The sequence below is a fragment of the Bos grunniens genome, chromosome 8 (assembly GCF_055505025.1).
Source record: "Bos grunniens cultivar Pamir isolate PY7600 chromosome 8, Bosgru_T2T1.0, whole genome shotgun sequence".
NCBI classification, from domain to species: Eukaryota; Metazoa; Chordata; class Mammalia; order Artiodactyla; family Bovidae; genus Bos; species Bos grunniens.
In genome coordinates, this window is record NC_141172.1 from 101,074,935 (window position 1) to 101,099,931 (window position 24,997).

The 24,997-nt window shown below is 45.7% G+C and overlaps 1 protein-coding gene across 3 annotated transcripts in view; it reads right to left on the reverse strand.

The window, feature by feature from the left end:
* The window catches only part of SUSD1 (sushi domain containing 1), a 136,984-nt gene that overhangs the window by 17,168 nt on the left and 94,819 nt on the right, over positions 1–24,997 (reverse strand). For 2 of the 3 annotated variants that reach the window (XM_086414540.1, XM_086414542.1), the window contains exons 12-15: positions 22,565–22,751; positions 10,814–10,910; positions 6,702–6,960; positions 3,114–3,153 (exon numbers count right to left, since the gene is read on the reverse strand). In XM_086414540.1, the coding sequence (XP_086270666.1) occupies positions 3,114–3,153; positions 6,702–6,960; positions 10,814–10,910; positions 22,565–22,751 (583 nt within the window). Of the gene's footprint in view, positions 1–727; positions 1,844–3,113; positions 3,154–6,701; positions 6,961–10,813; positions 10,911–22,564; positions 22,752–24,997 lie in introns of those variants that run through there. The other variant, XM_086414541.1, reaches the window with a different exon arrangement.

The following is a 24,997-nucleotide window of genomic DNA, read 5'->3' on the forward strand; positions in this document are numbered from 1 at the left end:
AATGCCCAGATGAAAAGCCATGTGCGCTACCCTTGTTGAAGTTGGTGTGATGAGAGATTAAAAAATGGGAAATGAGTTTAGGGGATAAGCAGATTCCCCTGATAGCTCAGTCAGTGAAGAATCCACCTGCAATGAGGGAGAACTGGGTTTGATCCCTGGGTTGGGAAGATCCCCTGGAGAAGGTAAAGGCTACCCACTCCAGTAGTCTGGCCTGGAGAATTCCACGGACTATATAGGCCATGGGGTTGCAAAGAGTCGGACACGACTGAGCAACTTTCACTTTCAGACAAATGAAAGAAGCTTAGTTCTCCAGGTTCCTCCCAATCATTTCCTGCTAGGTACCCTTCACCTTGGAGAAGGCGATGGCACCCCACTCCAGTACTCTTGCCTGGAAAATCCCATGGACGGAGGAGCCTGGTAGGCTGCAGTCCATGGGGTCGCAGAGTTGGACATGACTGAGCGACTTCACTTTGACTTTTCACTTTCAAACATTGGAGAAGGAAATGGCAACCCACTCCAGTGTTCTTGCCTGGAGAATCCCAGGGACAGGGGAGCCTGGTGGGCTGCCGTCTATGGGGTCGCACAGAGTCGGACACGACTGAAGCGACTTAGCTGTAGCAGCAGCAGCACCCTCCACCGACAGGGTAACACATCCCCCAGCTGTAAAGCACCATCTAGTGGATCCCTCCTGGAAGCAGGGTGATACAGGCTTTTCCTAACCAACCCAGCCTATTGTTTTATGCTGCTCTGAGGTGAGCGACAGATGTAAAGAGTTAAACTGATACTCCAGGCTACAGCAGAATTCCTCAGGCAGTTGCTAGGATGCATGAACCACAAGGAAAAGGTCCAGACTCAAAAAGGTCATAAACTTGACAAGATTTCTGGTATTAGCTACAAATTAATGGAATTCCTATGAGTCAAATCCAGTGGCTGGCTGCCCTCTGGTTTATAGAAATGTCCTGCCAGGGGAATCCCAGCCTGGCGAACAAGACCTGTGGTAGCTCAATCCCTAAGGCAACTCCTCCACCCAGATCACTGCCCCCCAGAAGCAGAAGGTTTGAGCTGTAGGGTCCTCGGCAGGCTCCTCCCTGCTGCATCTCTAGGGAGAGCTCTGGAGCAAAGGGACAAGGTGCTCCCCCATCAATCAGGCAGAGCCTGAGGCAGCCAGACTGACTGAGCAGGTGACCCATTCTGCTGCCAGCCCAGGAGAGGCTTGCTTTTCCTGTCCAGCAGGATGGGGTCATTGGTACTGGTCCCCTGGCAACCGCATGGTTCTTCTGCATGAGAAGGCCAGGGCAGGGGGCGGGGGCGGGGAGCAGGCTGTGCTGGGTCTGAGTTGCAGTGTGCAGGCTTCTTTAGTTGTTGCATTTTTGGCTTCTCTAGTTGCAATGCATGAGCTCTAGAGTGTGGCCGGCTCAGTAGCTGCAGAGCACGGGCATGCCCTGCAGCATGTGGGATCTTAGTTTCCCAACCAGAGATCGAACCTGTGTCCCCTGCACCAGAAGGCAGATTCTTGACCACTGGACCACCAAGGAAGTCTTGCACAGCACGGTTCTTTATTTTTCCTTCCCATTTTTTAATGATTTTGTTTATTTAGTTAGTTATTTTTGGCTGTGCTGAGTCTTCACTGCATCACGAGGGCTTTCTCTAGTTGCAGCAAGTAGGGGCTACTCTCCAGTCACAGTGTACAGGCGTCTCGTTGCAGTGCTCTCTCCTGTTGCCGAGCATGGGCTCCAGTGAGCACGGGCTTCAGTGAGCACGGGCTTCAGTAGTTGTGGCTCACAGGCTTAGCTGCCCCACAGCATTTGGGATCCTCCAGGACCAGGTATTGAACCAGTGTCCCCTGTATTGCAAGGCAGACTCCTAACCACTAGACCACCAGGGAAGCCCTTTTCCTCCTCTCTAAATAAATGTATTTATTGTGATTATCCACCTTTCCCTTTCGTATTATATATTGTGATTTGAGAACAGTTTAATCTGCCATTTAATCACAGATTGCTAAGCAGATCATGAGAAGCACATCTAGATTAAGTAAGTCAATAGGAATGGATCATCCCTTGGTCTTGGACCTGGATTTAGTACAGATCCACCTTTGGACTGCCTTCCTCCTAGGTTCCATTTTTGGTTATATGGAGGATAATTCCACTTTCTTAATGGAGGATGTTTTTCCAAATAGTGTGTGTGTCTGTGTGTGTGTGTGTGCATGTGTGTGTGTGCATGCGTGTGTGCGTGTGCATGTGTGTGTATGTGTGCATGTGTGTGTGCGTGTGCATGTGTGTGTATGTGTGCATGCGTGTGTGCGTGTGCATGTGTGTATGTGTGTGCGCGTGTGCATGTGTGTGCGCGTGTGCATGTGTGTGCGCGTGTGCATGTGTGTGTGCGTGCATGTGTGTGTGCATGCATGTGTGTGTGCATGTGTGTGTGTGCATGTGTGTGTGCGCGCGTGTGTGTGTGTGTGTGTGTGTGTGTGTGTGCGTGTGCATGAGAAGTAGCCAAATGGTGGAAAGCAGTGGACTGTTTGTAGCTCTTTGCTTTGGTCTGTCAACATGGTTTGCTGTTCCTCTTTTCCTGATGGGGATCCTATGCCCCTCTCAATGCAACTCTTCTGGGATTGCCCATCACACTGATCTGCCCCCCCAACAAGCCATGCCAGTAAGCCCCAAACCCCAGGTAGGCTGATCACACTACCCCAGCTCCTCTTAACAGTGATTCATCCAGTGGATAGTCACCTGCCTAGGAGAGGAGACTCCTGGAACTGAAAAACTGTCTGTCCCCACTGACGTGGCTAACATGGGGCAGCTGCTGCCCATCCCACCCCACCACGTAGTTCACAGTAGAAGAAAGTGAAGCCAGCTCACACTTAGAAACAGAGGAGGCAAGAGACAGAGAGAAAGGGAGAGTCCTACTCGTGGTGTTAAGTGCCCAGTCCCAGTTCCTGATGATGCCACTCGGGTTCTGATTCCATGCGCTCCCACCACCCCCGTCCTTTTCAGCTATGGCTAGTCTGAGATGTGCTTCCATCACCTGTGACAGTTTAAAAAGAAATCTCATTAACAGACACTTGATGCTGCCGAGTGAACAGAGGAGAAATGAGGACAGGAAATGGTTTTTACCTTTTACATGAGCCCAGACTGCACAGGCACTTCTTCTCACCTGTAAAGGAAAGTACAGCAACAGATATAACTGGGCGGTATGTGATGTCTGTTTAAATAACACACCTTTGCCCTCCAAGTTGCAGGGTTTTATCTCTTATTTTGGACAACATGATGTTTAATGTCTCATCCTGGGGACCTACCTGGTGGTTCAGTGGTTAAGATAGCATCACCAGCTCAATGGACATGAATTGGAGCAAACTCTGGGAGACAGTGGAGGACAGAGGAGCTTGGCATGCTGCAGTCTATGGGGTCATAAAGAGTCAGACATGACTTAGTGACTGAACAGCAAAAACAATCAGTGGTTAAGACTCTGTGCTTCTGCTGCAGGGGTTGCTGGTTCAAACCCTGGTCAGGGAACTAAGATCCTGCATGCTGTGCAGTGTGGCCAAAAAAGAAAAGTCTCATTCAGCTGTAATGTCTTACAATTTAGCCTTATGATCACCAAGCATTCAAAGGGTCTGGCAGGGCAACAGAGACAGAAGTGACCCTAGGAATGATGACCCTAAAGCTTTCCAATGGATCTCAGGAAGTACACACTCCAGGGAAAGAGCAGGGATGGCAGTGAATTCCATTCCCCTTGCCAGCTCTCAGCAACTGGCACTGACTGCCTGGAGAATGACGTTGAAGAGGATTCCAAGGTCACATCCAGGTTCAGCAAGACAGTGATGCATCTTATGGGCAAGGCTATAAGAAGGCTTGGGACATACAAATGCTTCTCTAGATGACCGCTACTGAGCTCAGTTGTTCAGTCGTGTCTGACTCCTTGTGGCCCTGCAGACTGTAGCCCGCCAGGCTCCTCTATCAATGGAATTCTCCAGGCAAGAAACACTGGAATGGGTTGCCATTTCCTCTTCCAGGGGATCTTCCCGACCCAGGGATCAAACCCTCTTGTGTCTTCTGCGTTGGCAGACAGATTCTTTACCACAGCGCCACCTGGGAAGCCTTGCGTCAAGTGCATTTAATAAAAGATAATATGCAGGACTAAAGTGAAGGGTATCACTGACTCAATGGACGTGAGTCTGAGTGAACTCCAGGAGTTGGTGAGGGACAGGGAGGCCTGGCGTGCTGCGATTCATGGGGTCACGAAGAGTCGGACACGACTGAGCGACTGATCTGATCTGATCTGATCTGATATTTCAAGATACTGGGAAAGAAAAAGGACCTCAAACAGCACGACTGTTACTAGGGAACTGAGTGTATTAAAGGAGAGACATAGACAGGGCCAGGTAAAGAAGGGAGCTCATTAAAATATGGTGGCTTGATCAGATGTACATGTTATAAAACTCACTCTGGCAGTAGTATGGGGCAAGGGTACAGGTAGAAGACGCCAGGCGATGAGTTAGAAAATTGCTGTTCAGACAGGGAGGTCAAAGGCTAAACAGTGCTAATGAAAGAGAGAAAAGGATGGTTTTAAATGGCGTTACGGTGACATAACTGACAGAATTTGATAATGGACTGCACAAGAAGATAAGAAAAAGAAAGACAAGAATTATTCCTAGATTTCTGTACTGACTTCCCTGGTAGCTCAGATGGTAAGGCATCTGCCTACAATGCGGGAGACCTGGGCTCAATCCCTGGGTCAGGAAGATCTCCTGGAGAAGGAAATGGCAACCCACTCCAGTATTCTTGCCTGGAAAATCCCATGGACGGAAGAGTCCGGTGGCCTACAGTCCATGGGGTGGCAAAGAGTCGGACACGACTGAGCGACTTCACTTTCACTTTCTGTATTGGCAACTAGGAACACGGTAATGTTACTTAGTGGGGCAGATACATAAAAGGAAACACAAAAAGAGGGGACTGGAAAACTCATTCTTACCAATTTACAAAGCTCTAGTAAGGGCAGTACTGGCAGGTTTGAAATGGCAACCCAAGGTGACTAATACACCCTCCCAGACCAAAGTCCCAGCCTGAGACAGCAGCTCTGAGCAATCTCTAAATTGCACACATACTCTACCGCCAGCGTTGTCTATGGCTAGAGATACCAAGTCAGGATCTCCTGGTGATATTCTAGCAAGGAGGCCTTGTCTCAGTCATAACGACCTCTGCAATAAGTTAAGGGCAATATATTCTGGACTTTAGTCTTTCAATTCTTAATCCCTACATAATTGTCACAAAACACCACCAGACCTTTCTGCTACTTGGACATAGTCTTAGTTTTATATCAAGCATGATAATGGCACATTTGACTTGTGTCCTATACAAAATTTAATAGCATGTTTCAGTTTTAAATACGTGATGAACCTTACACGCAAGATGCCTCAAATTCATGAGCCAAGAGATGTTTCTATTAATAGAATTTTTCTAGTCTTCATTGCCAACCAATATGAATTGATATCAAACTTTGAGTTCTCCGAAGGCAATGGCACCCCACTCCAGTACTCCTGCCTGGAAAATCACATGGACGGAGGAGCCTAGAAGGCTGCAGTCCATGGGGTCGCTGAGAGTTGGACACAATTGAGCTACTTCACTTTCACTTTTCACTTTCATGCACTGGAGAAGGAAATGGCAACCCACTCCAGTGTTCTTGTCTGGAGAATTCCAGGGACAGGGGAGCCTGGTGGGCTGCCGTCTATGGGGTCGCACAGAGTCAGACACAACTGAAGTGACTTAGCAGTAGCAGCAGCAGGGCAACCATGACAATGTTCCTTCCAGAAGCTCTTCCACCTCTGACTGATCAATCCAGCTCTGGCTATTCTGCTTGTCTGCTGCTGCTGCTGCTAAGTCGCTTTAGTCGTGTCCGACTCTGTGCGACCCCACAGACAGCAACCCACCAGGCTCCCCTGTCCCTGGGATTCTCCAGGCAAGAGTACTGGAGTGGTTTGCCATTTCCTTCTCCAATGCATGAAAGTGAAAAGTGAAAGTGAAGTCGCTCAGTCCTGTCCGACTCACAGCGACCCCATGGACTGCAGCCCACCAGGCTCCTCCACCCATGGGATTTTCCAGGCAAGAGTACTGGAGTGGGGTGCCACTAGCTCATTATAGTTATTCATTCTGTAAAGAGTATACATGTCCATGTTTTTCATGAGTTTCCATGTCTTAAGAAAGAACCACTGCTAGAAACACAGATTCTCTAAGGATTGAGAGATGAGAGTGGGGTTTATGCAATAGCCAAGGAAGTAATGGAAGCAGAAAATAGAGCCAGAAAATAGTGCTGAGCATAATCTGCCCCTCCATCTTGCTTCCCAGAGAATGAGGGAAGGCAGCAGCCTGGCAGGAGTACAGGGAAGTGCCAGAAAGATCTAGATGTTCCACTCCAGCTCAGGCTTCCGCAATGCAATGGGATGAGGGCATTCCATAAAGCTTAGGAAAAAACAAAACAAATTCAGTCCAAACACAGATTCAAACAGGTTCCCCCAGCAAGTTCAGAATATCCACCTCCAGAGAGGTTTCACCTGCCCTCCTTTATAAAGTGAAAGGGTTCAACACATGTTTATGGTTCTTCTATGCAGTGTTCATCTCAGATATGGGGAAAACAAATGTTCAAATATTTAAAATTCACATGAAGAGGAAAATATCAAATTCAAAAGAGTTTTTAAAGAAATATACCTCATTCCATTCACTTGTGATTCGTAATATAATGCAGTAATCATGCCCTGTTTTCAAGGGTGCATTATAATATTTCCCATAGTACAGCCTGTCTCCAATAGGTATCTCCATGGCATCATCGGGAATATCCTTGGCCAGCAATTCTGCAGTCACGTATCCACTAGCCTCAGAAGCTTCGCTAAAGAATGAAGCAGTCTCTTCAGAATCACAAGCAAATGTGCTTTGGAGGGCCGAGGGAAGCACTAACACCTGATATGAACTGTAAGAGAAAAGAAAACATCTATCAGACCCTTGCTTGGGTTGCGGCCGGGGGTGGAGGGGTCATTCATTCATTTATTCACACTTACTGAGCACCGGCTATGAGGTCAACACTTTGCTAGATGCTGGAGATACAACACTGGATAAAAGTCCCTGCCCATGTGGGCTTCACGATCTGACAGCTCCAACAGTCCTGGAACTCCAGTTGGAACCAACCGTATTCATGTTTCATGACACTGGGGGAGTGATCTCTCTAAGCTCTGGCTGCAGATGGCTACCTGGGAAACTGCCTGGAGCATATGTGTCATAAAGTTGATCTAATCAGTGATTTTTCTCGTGGGCAAACAAAGTCCAGCTGGGGAAAGGCTTTAGCAGTCACATGGAGCCCTATTGCCTACAAGAGTTAGGGCACTAAGTCTGCCAAAGGGCTCCACATAATCACATGAGGAGCCTAAAACAGAACTCATGTGACGGACACTCCCTCCAGTTCATGGACTGATACCGAAGTTCCTATGAAATGAATGAGAAGCACGGAGTGCAAAGTCACCGTGAACTCATCTAGTCTGACAATATCCTTCAACAGCTGGAAAGGGAAAATCTTGTATGTTCCCTACATGTGGACAAAGAAACACACTAGCAATCTGATGCCATTTTATCATGTTTCAGTATTATTTATCCCACCAAATAGAAAATCTGTCAGCAAAAGAAAGTGTAAGAACAAAAACACTCTGAGAATAAATCATATCTTCCTTTCTATTTCCATCTGCTTGGGCTCATCTCCTAGTAAGTTTTGGGATGTCTGCTTTCTCTATCAGGCTTGATAGTAAGGACTTGAATGATTTGCATTTTGCAAATCTTTGCACAGTTCTTTGGCTATGACTGACTCCCCACTGATGTTTCTTGAGTTGAAATTTCAGTAAAGAAGAAAAACATGCATCAGCACCAAATATGATGCGGATAATTTCCCAAACTCTAATAATTTCCCAAACTCATATGTAATTCTATTTTGCCAATAAGTATACACTTCTTGCTCCTCATTCCTAATGCCCCATCTCCTGCTTGCTAAGAGTCCATGAGTTACTAGGTTAATAGCGGGTGTTGGACTTAGAAAGTATCCATCCACCAGGCTCCCCAAATTCTTAGGTGTCCTCAGGCCCCTGATTTCCACAAAGTTTCTGGATTCACTTTCAGCAATGAGCTCTGTACAAAAATAACAAAGTAAAGCCCTCAGGGCAATGCTTTGTCACTGCCACCACCAGTAAACATTTACTAAGTCTCACAGCCTACAAAGGAACACCTATAACAACAAACTTTCCTGGGGACTTGAAGATGAAGACACCCCTATGAATCACAGACACAGGTTAAAAAGTAAATGGGCAGCAGGCTCCATGCTGTCTGTAAGTACATCTTCAAGTCCCTCTCATCTTACCATGTAGGTAGTGATGTTCAAGTGCAAGTTCAAGGCTCACTTGAACTCATCTGGTTCTGAACATTTCCCAGTAGAGGTACCATTCAAGAGGCATAAAGCAGTCTCCCCAGTTAGTATGATCATAACCACCCGAGTCGCTTGATAATTGTACAAATTTCCAGCCCCCATCCCAGACCTACTCAATCAAAATCTCCAGTAGAGTCTGAGAATTCATGTTGCTGATAAAACATCCTAGGTGATTCCTGGAATCTGGCAAGTGTGGGAGACATGAGCATGAGGAGAGCCTGGCTACAGGTGCATCATCCCTCAAGATCATCCGGGCCGGGAGGGGAGGCGTGGGGCCGGAGCCCCCACTCCACCAAGTGCCCAAGCCACTGCCCCACACCCCGATCCTGGACAATGCACATAGCAGACTCTGGGCTGCCACCCACTGGCAGTGCTGCTTCCCCCAGCTCAAACCAGGTATTCGAGCCAAGGAAATCACCTCAACATCCTGCTGGTAATCAGTGCCGATGACACTGGGGAAGCAGTCATGGCTGTTGAGAGCATGACTGTTCAGAAGGACTTTTCCCCCTCTCTCCCAACACTACCCTCCCTGATGACTCACAGATCTCCACTTCCTGTTTTGGAGGCACTGGCCGGCACAGAGCCCCAAGGGTAGACTGTCACTTGGCTTTTCTCTCTGCCTTACATAACTACCTGGCCTAAACATCACGTACGTATTGCACATTCTCTCAGGCCCTGAGGTCACGACTTCCATTCTCCTTCCAGCAACAGAATTACAGTGCCTTCCAGTAACTTGTCAGGAACTAAGACACAGAACAACTTAGGCCATACACATGCCTGGAAAGACTTTTGAGCATTTACTGGGCTCAAACGAACAGACACGAAGAGCCCAAGTTTCATTATAAATGGACACACAGATAATTTTGCTAGACTTTCTTTTGACAGTTTTGTGATATCTCATGAATTTTACCTGATTGTACTGTAGGGTCATTAGACTGAAGGGTCAGGAGAGCCACAGGCAGTGTGGGTTAGGTCAAGGAAGCAGGATATTGCCATCTCCTCTTTTTTAAAGTTAATTTTTATTGGAGTATAATGACAGTGTTGGAAGAGTTTCTATGGAACAGCAAAGTGAATCATCTATACGTATATATATACACCCCCTCGTTTTTGGATTTCCTTCCCATTTAGCTCACCACAGAGCACTGAGTAGAGTTACCTATGCTATGCAGTAGGTTCTCGTAAGTTACCAATTTTATATATAGTAGTGTATATGAATCAGCTGCAATCTCCCAGTTCATCCCACCCTTCTCTTTCCCTCCTTGGTGTCCACACACGTTTTTCTCTCTGTCTGTGTCTCTATTTCTGTATTGCAGATAAGATCATCTATCCCATTTTTCTAGACTCCTGTCAGTAAGTTGCTCATCTCCCCAGGTGAACATCAATCTTCCTCTCTAAAAATGGAATATGTCTGCTTTCCTAATCCTGCCATGACCTGTGTAAATAAAAAGCTTAATTGAACACAACACAGTCCACCACCTGATGTAAATTACTTCCACCCTAATACCGTCTGGAGTCCAAGAAGCAGTTATTAGCAATGCAATGCCTTACCCACATCTCAGTACTTGAATGAATTAAAGGAATTATCCAAATGACTGTCCCAGAAACCACTACACACACCCCAAGGTCACCCTTAAATAAAGGAAAATACATTCTGTCTTTGGCAAGTGAAATGATGCTCCTGATCCACCATCACTAATGGATATACCTGGAGGCATGAGTGCAAAAGATACTGCCTGACATGTCACAGGCACCCAAACAATGCTTATTCAATAACCAAAGGAGCAGATTCAGTTTCTCGAGCTTAGCTGCCCAAATGCTCATCTCTGGTCCCTTAAAAGTCTCTATATTCACTAAGGAGGCTGCTAGTTGGAATTAAAGGCTCAGTTTGTGCCCAGTCAGTGAAAGTCACTTAGTCATGTCCAACTCTTGGCGACCCCATGGACTATGTAGTCCATGGAATTCTCCAGGCCAGAATACTGGAGTGGGTAGCCTTTCCCTTCTCCAGCAGATCTTCCCTACCCAGAGATTGAATCCAGGTCTCCCTCATTGCAGGCAGATTCTTTACCAGCTGAGCCACAAGGGAAGCCGAAGAATACTGGAGTGGGTAGCCTATCCCTTCTCTGGCAGATCTTCCTGACCCAGGGATCGAACCAAGGTCTTCTGAATTGCAGGCGGATTCTTTACCAACTGAGCTATCAGGGAAGCCCAGTCTGTGCCCAAGGAAACAAAAAAAGAGGCCCACTGCCTTAACTACCGCAGTGTAGCCACCTAGAGAGAAGTCTCATTCTCACTCGAATCAGTGTTTCCAAAACACTCCAGGGGACCACTGGGCAGCCATGGGAAAGAGGCCTCTACTCACCTGATGGGTCCATTTTTCTCTGTGGCTTTCCTCAGTCGCAAGCGTGGCAGAGGCCCTCCATGCACAGTGAAAAAGTCTACTTCCGGAAGGGGAGGCTCTGAAAACATGTTGCAAAGAAGAAAACGGGTGTGATCAGAACAAGCAGAAACATGAAGAAAGTGGTCCTCATGGGACATCAAGAGGAAAGTTTTCATGAAAGAAGTGATGAGCAAATTCGGACACATGCTCCAACACGGGCGAATCCTGAACACATGAGGCTAAGAGAAATATGCCAGACACAGAAGGACAAATACCGCATGATTCCACTTGCGTGAAATCTCTGGAACAGGTAAATCCATAGAGACAGAAATACATGGGAGGTTGCCAAGGGCTGAGGGTGTGGGTAGGGAATGGGGAGTTATTGCTTAATGGTGAACACGGTTTCTGTTTGAGGTGATGAAAACATTTTTGAAATAGATAATGGTAATGGTTTACACCACTGTGAACGTACTTAATGCCAATAACTTGTGCCCTGAAAAATGATTAAAATAGTACATTTTATGTTGTACATATTTTATTATAATTCTTTTAAAAAGCGATGCCCCAGCACTAAACAGAGGGTGGAGGCTGTGGTCATTTCAAATATCTTGGAAGATAGGTTCCTGTTTGGTGAGGAGACCAGCATATCTGACTTCTAGATCCTTTGGGAAAAGTTTATTATTATTATTAATTATTATTATTTTGGCTGCTCTGTGGAGCTTGTGGGATCTTAGTTCCTTGACCAGGGGTGTGTGTGTGTGTGTGTGTGCGCGTGCACACACATGATTATTCTTTTATTTTTATTTTAATTAATTAACTTAATTGGAGGATAATTACTTTACAATATTGTGATGGTTTTTGCCACACATCAACATGAATCAGCCACCTGACCAAGGAATGAACCTGCAACTCAGCAGTGAAAGCGTGGAGTCCTAACCTCTGGACTGTGAGGGAATTCCCTAGACTTCTAGAGCCTTTATAATCACACAGCTGTCTGCTCTTATCTTGCTTTCCCCAGCAACCAGATTTTCCAAATAGTTACTCATGGGGAGGAGAATGCACTGACTGGTTGACACTGGGGTTCCATCATCTAACTGGGAGTTACATTCACAGTATGAACATACCAGCCACCACTCTGCCGTGGGGGTCACACAGCTAACATGTGTTGGGCACACAACACATATATAGACATGCCCTATATATGCCTCACCTCATTTAATCTTCTCAACAGTGCTATCGAGTGGATGAGAGTTACAGAGAGAGATAGAAAGAGAAAAAATAAAATATGAAGTCCCCCCGAAATTCCCCAGAATGTTGCCACAGTGAAATTAAGAACTAGAAGGCCAAAACAGACACTCAAGATTCTTTTACCCAATTAGAAAATAGATTTAGAGTAGAAATTTTCAATTCAAATTATAATTTTAAAAAAGCTTAGACCTTCCAAGATAGGTCTTAAAGCTCTACTAAATATGCTATTTACACACTGCCTTTCAACAAATATTTACTAGCCACCTCTATGTGAGGCTGGGAGAAACAGCCATGGAAGACATGGTTTCTGCTTTCCAGGAGCTCAGAGTCTGATAGCAGAGTCTTGTAAACAGGTGGTGCTTGGAGCTACGATAATGAGAGTGGTAGGAATGCAGGGGAAGAATGCCTGACCCAGGGCAGTGGGGTGAGCCTATCAAATACAGAAACTGATATACTCAGAGGCGGGAGATGAGAGAGAGTGCGTGCAGAGAGAGAACAGCAGGAGTTCAGTGTTGGCCAAAAGGTTGAGTTCCAGCTCAGCAGAGGCAGAAAATAAAGTGACAAATGTAGGACTTCCCTGGTGGCACAGTGGATAAGAATCTGCCTGCCAATTCAGGGGACATGGGTTCGATCCCTGGTCCGGGAAGATCCCCCATGCGGAGGAGCAGCTAAGCCCACGGGCCACAACTATTGAAGCACATGTGCCTAAAGCCTGTGCTCCGCAGTAAGAGAAGCCGCCGCACTGAGAAGCCCAAGCAACACAAAAAGGGCAGTCTCCACTCTGCAACTAAGGAAAGCCCGCACGCAGTAAGGAAGACCTACTGCAGCCAAAATTAAATAAATAAGTAAATAAAAATTAAGCGGTGTGTGTCTAGGTCAGATCTGAGGTCCTGTAAATAAGGAGAAGTAATCTAAAGATTCTTAGCAGATGTATATTTTAGAAAGACAATTTAGACCGCCAGCTGGAGGGTGAATTGGAAAAGAGCAAAAGCATAGATTGTCCAAAATCTGGGTAAGAAGTGTCTGAGGCCTGAAGCAAGTGATGATGCTCACAATGGAAAAGAGGGGGCAGATGGAGGAGATACGTGGGGCAGAGACGGAACGGAAAGTGGCGCAAGATAAGGAAGGGGAAGGAACCTGGGCTTTGGTTTTGGTCGCTGAGTCAGTGGTGACATACATCATTCATCAAGGTCTGGGGGAAGGTTCAGCCGCACCTCACTTCTAGACCTGTTAGGTTTGAATTCCTTGTGAAACCATCCAGCAGGCAGTTAGAAATGTGGTCCAGAGCTTATGAGCAAACTGTGATGGTGACACGGAGTCAGTCATCAACAGAAGGGGCTTCCCAGGTGGCACCAGTGGTAAACAACCCACCTGCCAGTGCCGGAGACATGAGAGACATGGGTTCAATCCCTGGGTCTGGAAAATGCCCTGGAGGAGGACATGGCAACCCGCTCCAGGATTCCTGCCTGGGAAATCCCTTGGACAGAGAAGCCCGGTAGGCTACAGTCCATAGAGTTGCGAAGAGTCAAACATTTCTGAACCAACTTCACACACACGGCGGCCCAGAGAGACGGTATAAAGGCATCTGAGAAAAGATGAGGGCCCAAAGTGGATCACCGGGACACCCAGGAATCTAAGACCAGGTGGATGAGTGAGAATTTCCTATAGTGTTTATTAAACACTAAGTCTAGAATTTCTTCCAACACCACGCAGATACAGTGGCCATACAAATCATGTTTTCCGTAAATCTGTGGCATTGTTAAAGGCCCTTGGGATGACTTGGAACAGCCTCTACTTACAGTTAAGACAGCATCCTACAGTATTGAAAAGTCCACCATCTTTCCAAGAGGCGGCCAGAAAGAAATTCTATAACACCCCTGAGGCAGACAGTGGCTAGCCTCCTGCAGCAATGGGGAGAAGGGAAATGCAGACTGAAAAGCCCCACCAGGTTCCCCACCAGGGAACAGGAACATTCCAAGCAGCCCTACACTGGGCCCTCAGGCTATCACTGAAAGGCGCTTTCCTTGGTGACATTTCGTCCTCACAAGGAAAGTAAGTGGTTTTTATCACACATTTCCTGTTTTCAGCCCAGAGGGAGATTAACTATTTACTCTTTCCTGTGTGAGAACCCTCCTCCGGCTCTTTTAAATTATTCCTCTGTTTGCTCTTCTCTGAGATGAATAATTCTAGGTCCTCTAATCTCTTGGCGAACCTTTTAAAACCACCCAGTTTCTCACCTACTCCAGGAACAGCAGAACAAAGTGCTTGCCCAGTTTAGGGAAGGTGGGCCCGCAGCAGGGCAGGGAGGCCCCCCCAGTTTAGGGAAGGCGGGCCCGCAGCAGGGCAGGGAGGCCCCCCCAGTTTAGGGAAGGCGGCCCGCAGCAGGGCAGGGAGGCCCCCCCAGTTTAGGGAAGGCGGCCCGCAGCAGGGCAGGGAGGCCCCCCCAGTTTAGGGAAGGCGGCCCGCAGCAGGGCAGGGAGGCCCCCCCAGTTTAGGGAAGGCGGCCCGCAGCAGGGCAGGGAGGCCCCCCACCCCCCGCCGGTTGTTCTGGGCCACATTGCCCCTCTCAGCCCCACAACCATCCAGTGATTCAGTCAACACATGACTTCCAGACTGCTTTCTGTTCTGCCTGCTCACCACCTTCCCCACCTTATAAATAGTCTGTTTTTCTCTCGAATACAAAAGCCTGAACTTGAGTAGACTGTTTCTTTGCTGCATTTTTGAGGTTAAATACCTTAGTGAAAATTGCTCAGTCGTGTCCGACTCTTTGCTACCCCACGGACTATACAATCCATGGAATTCTCGAGGCCAGAATACCGGAGTGGGTAGCCTTTCCCTTCTCCAGGGGATCTTCCCAACCCAGGGATTGAACCCAGGTCTCCCGCATTGCAGGTGGATAACTTTACTTCTAGCCATATTTTCCAAGATGCTGTTTCCCCTCCCCAAACTGCTGTCTTTGGCTGGTCTGCTCTCCTTTCCATTGGCCTATTACTGATTTAAACCAAATCAGACCCAAGGCAAGAAATGGGTTGTGTCTGGGCTGGAGTTTTTCACCCTGAGTATGTGCGCTGCGGGGCAGACCCAGAAGGAAGACATTCACTGCCTCTCCTAGACGCCAACAACGTCCATTCTCTCCTAGAAGTAAGTGACAAAGGGATTACGGAGGCTGAGAAAACTTTGACGATTCAGGAGAAAAGCAATGAGGCAGAACCTGTCCCCCAAAATATTAAATATACTATAAATTTACAATAACTAAAATAAGAAGGTAAAAGCACAGGGTAGGCAAAGCAATGGAAGAAGCTAGATAATCAAGAAAGAGACCCAAATAAATAAGGAGAATATAGTGGGTGGCGTGGACAGTCTTTCCAAAGGTGATGGGGAAACTGGCTGATCATTTGGGGGAAAAAGTTACCATGTAAATTTAGCCTTATACCACACATCTAAACAAATTCCAGATGGGTGCAAGCTAAAATGTGAAAAGCAAAATTGTGAAGAAGCATTAGAAAACAGTAGAGAATAAGAACTGATCTGATTGCAGAGTGGGAAAGGCTTTTCTTGGCATGACCCGAGGCAGAAACTATAAAAGAATCAATAGAATTGATTACATGAAAACTTAAAATGTCTGAATGTCAAAAAGAACACTGAAAAGAAAATTCAAGAGTAGATAACCTGGGGTGCAATAGGTATAACAAAAGATTAATATCATTAATGTAGGCAAACCATTAAAATCAAAGAGAGAAAGGAAGTAACAGAAGTGCAAATGTGTTATTCCTCTAAGACCCACTGAAATGAACAAAAAGTAAAGGAAAATTTTGTCTGCACCAAACTTAAGCAAAGGTCCCAACCTTATGCTATAAACGTCAAGTAAGTGCAAGGAACTAACACGTGAATATATAAAAGTAAAGATACCCCAGAGGTTCTTTTCTAATCTTCAGCATCTCCTAATTGGACCACGACCCTCAGGCAGTGTGAGTGTGTTAGTGGCACAGTCGTGTCTGACTCTCTGATCCCATGGACTGTAGCCCACCAGGCTGGCATGATAAATTGAAATTGACAGCAGTGGAGAAAATAGAGCTTATGCCGTAAGTCATCAGGTATCACAAGGTGAGCTGCAAGCCCCTTGTCAGTAAGGTTATCAGACTTGGCTTCCCAAGGAGAAGGAATCATCTTCTTTTTATCGTTATCTCCTTCAGCACTTAGCACTGGTCTTTGTACATAACCAATCAATAGGTATTTGCTGCATTAATTGTTATGTTTCAGTATACCTTTCAACCACCCAACACACAGAAAGCCTGCCTTTTAGGCTTTTAATATAAAGAAGCTTTCCCATTCATATTTTATAAACAGCTAATATTAATATAGGATGGGCTTCCCAGGTGGCACTGGTAGTAAAGAATCCACACGCCAGTGCAGGAGATATAAGAGATGTGGGTTCGATCCCTGGGTTGGGAAGATTCCCTGGAGAAGGGAATGGCAACCCACTCCAGTATTCTTCCCTGGAGAATCCCATGAACGGGGGAGCCTGGCAGGCTCTGGTCCACAGGGTCACAAAGAGTCGGACACAACTGAAGTGACTTAACACTCACACAGCGTTAACATAACATTGTGAAAATAACACATCCAGCCCACTTTCCTCTGTGGTGTACCATCTTGTCTCTGTGGGGCCTCGGAGGGGGTGCAGATGCTTTCAGTGAGAAGAGTGGGGAGACATCCATCCCCAAACAGTCATTTCCTTAAGGGGCTGGGGGTTGATCTGAAGTTAGAAAGTAGCTGGGAGATTTCTGGGGATAGAGGAACAGTTGACCCTTGGAGGTATGGAAGGACATATGTGCCTTCATCCTGGGCTGACCTAACATGAGGACCTCAGACATCAACGAATCTGTGTCCATGAAAGACTCTGAGAGAGCCTGGACAAAGAGGGAAACAGCTGGGATGAAGGCCAGCAGGAGCCAGGGTGGTGCCCTGCATCCAGCCTGTGGAGGTGAAGCCCTCCCTGCGGACACAGGAGTTCACAGCCCTTAGATGGTCTGTGGAAGAGAAGCCCACGTCAGGAGAACTCAAGACACCTGGTCCCGCATGGTCCTTTCCTGAGGACACAATAGTGAGAGACGAGGGGTCAGAGGTGCGGGCAGTGGTCCCTAGTCCTGTAGCAGGAATCAGAGCTATCCTGGCTGGACCTTTCTGCGAAAGGGATAGTCCAATAAAACCCGGGACACACCTGTGTTTTCAGTGGCTCTCCTGAACATCTGAAAAGGTGCATTCTCTTTTCCTTATTACGAATACAGAGATGGGGAAGTTCTCATGTACGTTGCCAGTCTTGGCACTGAGGATAGACTCAAGAAGAAATGATTTCTTGTACATATTTGTTTCCTTTTTCTCTTCCAGCACTCTTGGTTCCATTATGACCATTCAACCACAGATGATCACCGCATTGTGTCGAATAAATGGTTTATCTACCTGCAGGTACCGGCTTTCTCTCTCTCTTTCCTCCTCTCTTCCCTCCTCCCTCCACCTCTCCCACTCTGGTTCTCTCCTCTCTCTAAGAAGAAAATTTTGCCTATAAGTTTTTTGACTTGGCAAACCTAGATGCATATTAAAAAGCAGAGATATCACTTTGCCAATAAAGGTCCATATAGTCAAAGCTATGGTCTTTCCAATAGTCATGTACAGATATGAGAGTTGGACCATAAAGAAAGCTGAGCACTGAAGAATTGATGCTTTTGAACTGTGGTGTTGGAGAAGACTCTTGAGAGTCCCTTGGATTGCAAGGAGATCAAACCAGTCAATTCTAAAGGAAATCAACCCTGAATATTCATTGGAAGGACTGAAGCTGAAGCTCCAATACTTTGGCCACCTAATGTGAAGAGCCAACTCATTGGAAAAGACCCTGATGCTGGGAAAGATTGGAGGCAGAAGAAGCGGGTGGCAGAGGATGAAATGGTTAAATAGTATCACTGACTCAATGGACATGAATCTGAGCAAATTTTGGGACATAGCAGAGGACACAGGAGCCTGGCATGTGACCTCTATGAGGTCTCAAAGAGTTGAACATGACTGAGTGAGCAACAACAGAAAACAGCATGTCCTGTGTATGACAGCTCTTCTGACCCTTTGGGTCTACATCAAGGATGAACGTTCATTCTTCCCCTTGACCTAAAGGGTGTATGAATGAATGGTGGGGCTATTCTGAGGAATTCCCATCAACAGGCTGCCTGCGGAAGCGTGTGGGCCATGAGTCAGAAGCACTGCGCTCTCCTCTCATCTCACCACCCTTCTCACCAGCACCCTCTTGTTTTCACTGCAACACTTGCCTCTGTCCTTCAACATTTCATTCTCCTCTGAGGTCAGCAATATATTTAAAGCGCATGCTTTCATCTTGTTCCCATCAGCAAGATTTAACTTAACATAAGACACTCAGAATGGAAATTCCATGCACTTTTCTTCTGGGAAACCAGCTGCTGCGTATTCCAGGTCCAAACCCCTTGCCTCACATTTCTGGTAAAATTCAAATTTTACGATTTTACTAAAAGAGTCACATCTTAGGCAACGAAGCATATCTGTTCTTCATTAAAGAGAGGGCTTGGAGTCTGTTTTTCTCTTGTTTGTTTGCTTAGAACTTTCACACTTTTTAAAAATTGCAAATTCTTTAAAGTGGGATAGAGACGGAAAACAGGCAGGCAGGGTCTCAATGAATTCAAACAGCTCAACAGTGTCCCCTGGTGGCCATGAGCACAGATACAGGGTGCGTGAGCTACCAGGCTGTGTTTCATGTACAAAACAAGGTATAAATGAGGCTCATCAAGATGAAACTCTCTCTCCCAAATCAAAACATATGAAATGCTAATGTGAATCAGCAATGCAAAAACATCCAAACAGGAGAAGGACCAACGAGTGGGAGACTGAATAGCTATTCATCTTGATAAATCACCATGGGAAGAAATGCCCAAATTGAACATTTCCTTCCAGCTCACCAGCTGGTGAATTCTTTTTTGGTCTAAAGCTTTCATTAACTAACCAGGCATTTTCTCAATGCCAATACCACCCGCTGGCCATTTGGAGATTGGTCTTCATATGCGTTCATTACAAAAATATTTCTTTGCTGTGTTATCACTGTCCTTACGTGGGCTAGCACGATCCTTATGCGTTGCGGATTCAAGGCAGAACACACAGACAAAAATCCCTGCCATCAGAGTGCTCCTATTTTAGTAGGGGAAAAGAAAACAAACAAGTAAAATTCAAAATACAAGTTCTGAAATGAGTTCTGTGCAGAAATTCAAACAGAGGAAATGGATAGAGAGTGATAGGGTGGTGATGGGGAGGTGATTTTTGAAAGGATGAATCTGAGCAGAAATCTGAGTGATAGGGCTTCCCTGGTGGCTCAGATGTAAAGAATCTGCCTGCAATACAGGAGATGCAGCTTTGATCCCTGGGCCAGGAAGATCCCCTGGAGAAGGAAATGGCCACCAGCTCCGGTGTTCTAGCCTGGGACATCCCATGTCAGGAGCCTGGCAGGCTGCAGTCCATGGGGTCACAAAAGAATCAAACACGACTTAGTGACTACACAACAATGACAACCTGTGGAGAGAGTGTCTCAGGATGAGTAAGCCCAGATGGAAAGACCTGGATGCAAAAACAAGTCTGACCTGTTTGAGAAATAGCAAGGAAGGTAGGGAGGCAGCTGATGCTTAGAGAGAAAGAGAGAGGGCAGAGGAAGATGAGGTCAGTGAGGTAGGCAAGGGCCAGACTACACGTTCCATGGTCAGGCACATGGATTCTATTCCAACACTAACGCAAACTCATCAGACAGTTTTGAGCTGGGGATGACATGTTCTTATGTGAATGTTTTTCTTATTAATTTTTTTACTGGAATATAGTCGATTTACAATGTTGTGTTAGTTTCAGGCGTACAGCAAAGTGAATAAGTTTTACATATACATATATCCACTCTTTTTTAAGACTCTTCTTCCATACAGGTCATTACAGAGTATTGAGTAGAGTTCTTTGTGCTATACATAGGTCCTTATTGTTATCTATTTTATATATTGTTGTGAAAGTGAAAGTCTCTCACTGCTAAGTCACTTCAGTCATGTTCGACTCTGTGCGACCCCATAGACAGAAGCCCACCAGGATCCCCTGTCCCTGGGATTCTCCAGGCAAGAACACTGGAGTGGGTTGCCATTTCCTTCTCCAATGCATGAAAGTGAAAAGTGAAAGGGAAGTCGCTCAGTCGTGTCCGACTCTTAGAGACCCCATGGACTGCAGCCCACCAGGCTCCTCCGTCCATGGGATTTTCCAGGCAAGAGTACTGGAGTGGGGTGCCATTGCCTTCTCCGGAAAGTCTCTCAGTCGTGTCTAACTCTTTGCCACCCCAAGGACTATACAGTCCATGGAATTCTCCAGGCCAGAATACTGGAGTGGGTAGCTTTTCCCTTCTCCGGGGGATCTTCCCAACCCAGAGATCAAGCTGCGGTCTCCTGCATTGCAGGCAGATTCTTTACCAACTGAGCTACCAGGGAAGCCCTATACATGGTTATGTGTATATGTCAATCCCAACTTCCCAATTATCCTGCCCGTCCTTCCCCCCAGTAACTATGTTTATTTTTTATATCTGTGACTCCATTTCTGTTTTGTAAATAAGTTCATTTGTACCATTTTTTAGATTCCACATAAAAGCAACATTACATATTTGTTTTTCTCTGTCTGATTTACTTCACTCAGTATGACACTTTGAGTGATCTTCTTAAATATTTTTTATTTCAATTAAAAAAAAATTTTTTTTTAATCTTTTGGCTGCGCTGTGCAACGCATGGGATTTTAGCTCCCAGGGATCAAACTCACATCCCCTACATTGGAAGCATAAAGTCTTAACCACTGGACTGCCCAGGAAATCCCTTGAGTGATCTTTCTAAAGCTCTGGTGAAGATGAAGACCGCAGCAGGTGACAGGCAACTGTGGAAGCAGGGAGAAGATTTAGAAGCTATTGCAGGAGTCCAAGCAAGAAGTTGCTAGCTTGGATTAAGCTGCTAGTTGTAAAGGCAAAGGGGGTAGAAGTGGTTGGATTCATGTTTATTTCAGGAACAAGCCAGCTTGTTAAGGGCTAGAAACTGGTGGGAGAAGCAGAATCAATTACAATTACTTTATGGCTTGAGCAGTCAGTGAATAGGAATGCCAATAACTGAGACAGAGAAGCCTGGGTGGAAAATGGATTTGTGGGGTAAAGACAAAGATCAGAAATCAAAAGTTCTACTGGTCTTGCTTATTAAATGTTTAAATAGGATATTGGAGACAGGTAGATATATGGAGCTCAGAGGAGAGAATGTGATTAGGACAGATACTCGGGGATTGTCGAAATACAGGTATTGTTTGTAGCCATGAGACTGGTAGAGATCACCGAGGCAGAAAGGGTAGATAATGAGGTAAAGGGATGAGAAGGCAGAGGGCGGGGCAACATTAAAGTAGATGGAACTGGTGGAACAGACTGGGAAAGAGCAGCCAGCGAGGCAGCAGGATCCAAAAGCCAAGAGAAAAGGTGTTTCAAGGAGGGGATGCCAAATGCTGTAGAGAAAATCAGATAAGAATAAAATTGGCCTGCGGATTTTGCAAGACAGAGACACTCCCAGTAAAGCATTGAGAACAAATGCCTCTGGACTGCAAACAAAGACAGAAGAGAAGGTAAGGATGTGGCGCCTCCACAACATTCTTGCAGGGAGGTTCACTGTAAAGATGGGAAAGACAGAGCAGCTGCAGGGAATATGGCACCCAAGGAAGTATGTCTATCTTTGTTTGCATTTAAAAAGGAGACATGACAGCCTGCCAAGGCAGTGGTGGGACCCATTCTTTACTGGGGGAACAGACGCGGCAAGAAGGGATGGCAGGGTTAAGGGAAGATGGGGGCAAGAGAGTTGGGACCAAGAGAGAAGATAAAATACAGGTTCTGCCTGCAGGCAGCCCTGGGAGACTTTGGGAGTAGGAAGTCCTCACCTGATTACTTCTAATTTATCAGGGAAATAAGACACAAGAGGCTGGAGGACACCATCACAGATTTGAGGCGAGATGAGAAAATGAGTGGAAAGTGATTTTCTAGGGTACCAGAGCAGGACTGCCAGTCATTCTCCCCCGGAGAGTAACCCACTCTTAAGGTACTTGTAACAGAATCACAAATAGGTTATTGAGAAAGAAACAGAGGACAAATTCTTCTTAAGGATGAAATAGTTCAAATATCCAGAAGAAATGTAACCAACACTCATGGATACACTCCCCAGATTTATTCAATGCTGCTATTTTGTTTTAGATATCTTTTAAGAAATAAAACATTACAGTTTCAGGGAAGTCCCTTGAGAACCTCTCTCCAATCTTCATATCCTTCTTCCTCTTTCTCTTAAAGTTCATCATATAATGATAAAAAGTAATAGTGTGCCTCTTTGTTGTAGCCTATACAGCTCTGCGGCGATTTCATTCGGCCAAATGCTGTTATTCAAGATTTACCTGTTATCTGGGTTGTCAGGGAGATGACCACAGGAAGTTCAGAAGACAAAGCCTGGATGCTGACACTGTAGTTGGTACCTGGACTCAGGTCCAAACACGTCTCAGGAGTCTGACTGCTGGCAGTGATATTAAAGATCATTTCCTGGGCAAATCCTTTTTGATACCATCTCTGGCCCCAAATGTGGACCTGAAACATAGAAAAGTTCACCAGGTAAATTACTAGCTTGAAAGGTTGAATGCCTGGACACTTACTTTTTCTCATGAGCACTCTTGCTCTCCATTCTAAAGTTCCTCTAAAACGTGAAATACATTATGTGGTATCCTGGATGGGAGGAGGGTTTGGGAGAGGCTGGATATATGTATATGAATGGCTGAGTCCCTTTGCTGTTCCCCTGAAACTACCAGAACATTGTCAATAGGCTATGCCCCAACACAAAATAAAAAGTTTAAAGTTTGAGAAAACAAATATGAAATACAAGTAGAGCTGTAATACTATAAATATTTGGGAAGTCCATAATTACAATATCATCAGTAAAATAAATATATTTTTAAATCAAAATGCACATCAGGCCCTGAAACTGACGAGTTTCTCCTTTTTTGTTCCCACACACATAATGGCACATGCCCAGTGAGAAAGCCTGTTGGCAAACCTGAAGAAGGAAGGCCAGAGAACAATTTCCTAGGGAAAAAAAAAGAATCTGAACTAAGGCTTTTCCAGAGCAGGGTGTGCGTTAGGATACTCCTAGCCGGTTTCTGGTAAGACCTGGGAAGGGTTTTTCTCCTCTCTCACCACCTTCTGACATTCCCAGCATCTGGACCAACAGATCCACCTTTCTTCCCACTTAATTTCTTCTAGCAGCAGCTCATCCCATGGTCTGTACCTTTGCTACAAACATATTTAGCTTTAAAAGTTCCCCCTTGACTCTCTAGGCAACACATTCAGACCCTTATCAGAGGCACCGGTGCAGAGAGACACACACCCGTGAAAAGTCGCTGGCTTCCTTCCATGGATTCCGCCTGAACCTCAGCTCTGTGTCAGACTATGTTACACAGAGAAACTCTCATGTCTTTCTCATCAATCCCCAAAGTCTCTGACTTCAAACATGCGGCAGAAATGCCCACTTTCTTGCTGCTTCTTCTTCTTTTTTAAGAATTGCATTCAGTTTTTATTTTACGTTTTTAATTTTTATTGGAGTATAGTTAATTTACCATGTTGTGTTAATTTCAGGTGCACAGCAAAGGGAATCAGGTACACGCACACATGTATCCACTTTTTTAAGAGTCTTTTTCATATGGCTCATTAGAGAGTATTGACTAGAGTTCCCTGTGCTACACCTCAGGCTCTTACCAGTCATCTGTTTTATCTATGGTGGTATGTGTATGCCAGTCCCTGGGCCTCCCTGGTGGCACTAAGACTAAGAGATGTGGGTTCAGTCCCTGGGTTGGGAAGACTCCCTGGAGGAGGGCACGGCAACCCAGTCCAGTATTCGTGCTTGGAGAATACTGGAATGAATGACTTGCTTCTCTGTTACAAGTACCTCCCATGGACAGATGAGCTATGTGGGTCCATAGGGTCCCACAGAGTCAGACATGATTGCAGTGATTTAGCACGCACGCACGCATGTCAGTCCCAATCTCCCAATTTATCCCTCCCTCTCTTATCCCCTACCTCTAGTTCATTTGTACCCTTTTTTCACACTGGAGGATAATTGCTTTACAATGTCGTGTCGGTTTCTGCCATACAACAACGTGAATCAGCCGTAAGTATACACATGTCCCCTCCTTCTTGACGCTCGCTGCCACCACTCCACGCCATCCTACCCATCTAGGTTGTCACAGAGTACTGGGTTGAGCCTTCTTTATTATACAGCAACTTCCCACTAGCTATCTGTTTTATATATGCTAATGTGTATATTTCAATGCTGCTCTCTCAGTTCAGTCCACCCTCCCCTTCCCCTGCTAAATCCACAAGTCTGTTCTCCATGTCTGACAGGCATTAGTACCTGCAAATAGGCATTAGTAACTTTTTTTTTAGATTCCACATATAAATTATATCATATGATATTTGTCTTTCTTTGTCTGACTTATTCACTCAGTATGACAATCTTTGGATCCATCCGTGTTGCTGCAAATAGCATTATTTTGCTTTTTTAATGGCTGAGTAACAGTCCTTTGTATATATGTTACACATCTTTACCATTCCTCTGTTGATGGGCATTTAGGTTGCTTCCATGCCCTGGCTACTGTAAATAGTGCTACAATGAACATTGGGGTGCATGTATCTTTTTGAATGATGTTTTCTCAGGGTATTTGCTCAGCAGTGGGATTCCTGGCTTATATGGTTCTTGCTTCTTATTGCAATTGTAACTATAAATCTTTCATTGATTATGGAAGCTATATAAGTGGGGTTTTTTTTGGGGGGGGGTGTTGATA